At 32.4% G+C, this 4,455-nt stretch overlaps 1 protein-coding gene across 8 annotated transcripts; it reads left to right on the forward strand.

Moving 5' to 3' along the window:
• The first annotated feature begins 202 nt into the window (after window positions 1-202).
• On the forward strand, window positions 203-4,111 carry LOC107926743 (transportin-1). 8 transcript variants are annotated; one of them, XR_005920650.1, is made up of 10 exons: window positions 204-514; window positions 694-792; window positions 1,019-1,144; window positions 1,225-1,258; window positions 1,697-1,795; window positions 1,890-1,992; window positions 2,080-2,157; window positions 2,362-2,608; window positions 3,074-3,154; window positions 3,682-4,111. XR_005920650.1 is itself a non-coding variant. In XM_041104563.1 (8 exons), the coding sequence occupies exons 1-5, from the start codon at window positions 416-418 to the stop codon at window positions 1,723-1,725; spliced, it is 387 nt and encodes a 128-aa protein (XP_040960497.1). In that variant the 5' UTR covers window positions 209-415; the 3' UTR covers window positions 1,726-1,795; window positions 1,890-1,992; window positions 2,080-3,154; window positions 3,682-4,111. The 8 variants fall into 8 exon arrangements, 1 of the variants encoding a protein (XP_040960497.1); XR_001692254.2 differs by having other exon boundaries at window positions 209-514; window positions 2,510-2,608; XR_001692255.2 differs by having other exon boundaries at window positions 203-514; window positions 1,019-1,258.
• Window positions 4,112-4,455: the final 344 nt, after the last annotated feature.

A 4,455-nucleotide genomic window follows, 5' to 3' on the forward strand; every position in this document is an offset into this window, starting at 1 on the left:
TTTTTTAGAAACGCCGCAAAAAAATTTAATTTATAAAAAAACAAAATAAAAATTTTTTAGCATAGTGAAACGACGTCATTTTGTTCAAAATGAAATAATATTTTTACCGCAATAAATAAGCAATAGCGGCTTTTTTTTAAAACGCGGCAAAATTAATTTCGTTTTACGCGGTTTTATCCCAAAATTCTCCCCAAAACCCCTAAATTTTCCCCCTAAAATTGGATTCTGTAAGTTTAGACGTTCACCCAGACACACACACACTCTCTCTCAGACGTTCAGTGCTCACTTTTTTTCTCTCGACGGTTCTCTCAACATCCCTAATCTTCAAAGCCTATCATATCCCTAATCCATTCCCCTTTTATCTTCTTACTAGCGTTTACCATCGAAAAACACTCTCGATCTATCTTCACTCACCATGCTCGAGCTTTCCTCCACACTCTCAAGCCACGTTCAGTTCTTGCTGCAGCCCTTGACTGAAGCCAACGCTGACTCTGTTTTTCGAGAACTCTGCCAGGTTATTCATAATAATTCACTTTGATTTGCTTTTTGCTTTTTCTATTTAGGTTTTGGGTTATTGACAAAATAAAATTTTGCTTTATAACTTTTAGATACTATTTGGTAAAATTTCTAATTTGTTAAATCATGTTATGCTCCTAAATTGATTATTGTTGTTAAATATGTTTATGTGTGCAGATTGTGGCATCTCTAATTCCCCATTTAGATCATAAGTTTACTCTCATAAGGAGTACTTCTTGTCGGACACTTTCTCAATTCAGCAAATACATTGTTCAGGTATGAATGAAAATTAGCCTCCCTTTAAATGTTGTGTGGTTGTCAATACCTTTTTCTAATTTAGTAATGAATGATTAATAACCCCTTTGACCGACAGTATAGTTTATGTGTTTGCATCATATACCAATCATTTGTTGTTCTTGGTACATACCGCCTATAAACTACTTTTTTCGGTTTCTTTGGCATTGGATTTTATGTTGAGAATTCTCATGTTTCATCCATTCAGGATAGTGGTAATAAAAAAGGCTATGAGCAATTTGACATGGTTCTTACGGCTTTCCTGCAAAGAATATCGGATACTAACAAGCTGGTACAAGGGGCTACTTGTTCTGCTCTTGCAATACTTGAAGAGGTTGTAAACTTGTTGTATGACCAGTTACTTTTGGGATTTAAATTCTTACAAGTTTCAACCTTTGCCTTATACATTTACAGGAGGCTGCCGAAAAGTTGGCACCAATCAAACTAGGTATTTGTTGTCTTGGTTTTTTTATATATATGTTCTTTTCTTTAGATAAAGAACTTGAGGTTTAATTAAATTTGACTAAGGACTTGGAGTTGAACTAATTTGATTTTTGTTTTTTATTTTATTTTATTTTATTGGCAAGAAAGATAAAATATTTTATTTATCAAATAACTTGAGGTTTTGTGAGCATATTAGACAAGACAATAAGATACTTGTGGGATCAATTGGTCAAAGATATTGCAATGGTAGCTATCTTTTTAAGCCCATTTCTTTCAGAAAACTGTTTTGTCACTCTTTTCTGCAAGATCCGAAGAAAGAAAGAAATTGGAAATCTATAGTCCAAAAGTGTAAATATGCGGTTTCTCTATAGGTATCTTTATTATGGCATCTGTAAAGTATGTCTTTCCTATGTTTGGCTAATGCTTCTTCTTCCATATGTAGGTTCGTTTACTTATACTACCAAATCTTGAAGCGTATTTGCAGCTTCTTGAACCTGAAATAAAAAGACACGAGGCCTGGTGTGTTTATGGGGCCCTGCTGGTAAGTTTAACATCAAATTTGGTACCAGTTTACGAGTATCATTTCATTTATTTGTTGTAGATCTAACAACACTGCCTAAACTTTCCACTAACAGCGTGCAGCTGGACTGTGCATGTATGGTCGGTTTAAAATGTTCCCCAGTTTGCTAGCACCCCCAACTCGTCCCGTATGCAAAAGCAACAACAAAGTTGCGACAAGTATGATTTCTTTGAACCATCATATTTACACTTAATCCACAAGTCTCTTCTCCCCCTTTACGATTTTCCTTTTTCTGATCAATCAAGATAAACGAAAAGCAAGCACGAACGCCTTGATGCAGCAGCAACCACCTGCCAAGAAAATAACAACTGAGAGTTCAATAGGTATGACAATTATGATGCATGGGCCTATGGTATAAATTCTGACATGTTATGATGGATAGGCCTTTGGTATAAATTCAATGATTGCCAGTGCTAGGATAATGTTTACTATAGAATATGTCTCTTACATGAAATTGCCAAGTGTCAAATATATGGCATAAACTAATGAACCAAAGAATCGGTGTTGCTGTGGTTGTTTTATTGTAGAAAAGGAGGTTGGAACAAAATAGTGAGGAGCATAATGGTGGGAATTAATGACAGAAATTGAAACAATAAACCAGTAGAGTATACTATTGAATTTGAAAAATAAAATTGACCAAATATTAATTCTAACTGATAGAATTTAATGTTTTAGGTACACTTAAAATATTAATTCTAAGTGATAGAAAATGCTTGTCAAGCATTGGACAATGGGGACAAGAGTTGGAACCTTAACATGACCATTTTTCGGCAGGTAAGCAAGTAGATATTAACTGAAAGATTATATATTTATTTTTCCACTTTGAAATTATTACGATATTAATTTGATTAAAAGCATTTTGTTAATTTATTATGTTCTATGCTTATAGTTTTGTTAATATTAATACATAAATGTAGAAACAATTTTGCAAGTACGTGTTATTAATTTATTATTTGTGTTATTAATTTATTAATTTATTATTTTAAATTCTAAAACTAAATTCATTGTGTTTTTTTTTTGCTTTTAGTTTAATTGATTTTATTATATTTATTTTTTGTCCTCGTGTACAGCTTTTGGTACTATATTCTTAGATGAGATCTTCATCATTTTTCCAAGTTCCAATTTCTTCTTTACTTATATTTGCGTTGATTCTTATTTTTCCCCTCTCTCTCTCTCTCTCTCTCTCTCTCTCTCTCTCTCTCTCAAGTTGTTGGGTTAACTAAGCTCTCTGTTTATCAGATAAAGCATGTTTACATTTGTGAAGCAACATTGTCAAAGCGGTTGATTGAATTTGAGAATACTAACGCTGGAGCCTTAACGGTTTGTATCTCTTTACTTGTGCATGGTAATGCAGAACTACTTTGTTCCAAGAAATTGATAATGGAATAAGATTGAAAATTAGTAACCATGAAATGAAGAACCATAACTGATGTTTACAATAGTTTGGGACTTTTTTTCGCTTTTGATATTGATGTGACTTCCTATCTACATTTGGTACTAAGTAGAGCATGCTGGCATAATCTGTTCTATATGGATTGCAACATCTTATGGGAGAAAAGCTATGTTGTTGTCGTAATTGTATCACGTGTCATTGCTATTATTTTTTTTGTATGGTAGAATTTGATTAGTGAATCTTTACTACTATTACTCTTATTGATTATGTCCACTCTAAGGAGTATCTAAATAATTTTATGAAAAATTTGATGCCAATTTTTTATCATTACAACAAGTGTTATGTTGAATTTGTTGTATTCAGCATGTAGTTAACTTTTCCTCTGTTGCATTTATTTTCTTAATATTGATTTCATTTCTTGAAAATACCTCCATTGTTTTAAACTTATGACCAGATGGAGGAGTTTACGGAAAAGGAGAGGGAGCTTCGAACCAGTTCACTAACTAGAAACAACCAAATATTGGGTCAAAAGAAACCAGCTTAGATGAAGTGCTATGTAGGCACAAGGAGAGAAAACCTTTTGCCTATGGACTTTGTAATGAATGTTATGAAGAGGTGAGCACCCATGTACCTACTAGGCTTTCCAATCGATAGAGGATCAGATCCACCTGCATTCCAGCTTGCTGAGAAAGAGAGACTGGCAAAATTATCTATTGAGGAAAATGCTATAGTATGTTCTGTAATCATACTTTCTAAAGGTTTAAGGACAGTAATAGGTTGAAAATCCTAATTGTAATCACTTGATATATTTTACTTTGCGAGAGTCATGTGGGCACTCAAGTTATTCTCTCACAATATACTTCTCTCCCTTCCTAATGTGCTAACTGATCTCTTAAATGTGTTATTAATTTATTATTTTAAATTCTAAAACTAAATTCATTAATTTTTATATTTAGTTTTAAAGTTAAAATTTTCATAGAAAATTTAATTTAAATAATATTTTTTTATTTATTCTTAAAAGTATATTTAAAGTTCAAATTTTAAAAATAAAACATAATATAATATTTATCATAAAAATAAATATTTTTTGATTAAAATAATTTTTTAAATGTTATGTTTTTAGTGGCGTTTCTACGAGAAGCGTCGCTAAAGGTCTCGAGCTATAGCGGCGTTTGTGGGAAAAGCGTCGCTAAAGGCCTCGAGCTATAGCGGCATTTGTGGGAAAATC

Source organism: Gossypium hirsutum, chromosome D11 (assembly GCF_007990345.1).
Source record: "Gossypium hirsutum isolate 1008001.06 chromosome D11, Gossypium_hirsutum_v2.1, whole genome shotgun sequence".
Lineage (NCBI taxonomy): Eukaryota > Viridiplantae > Streptophyta > Magnoliopsida > Malvales > Malvaceae > Gossypium > Gossypium hirsutum.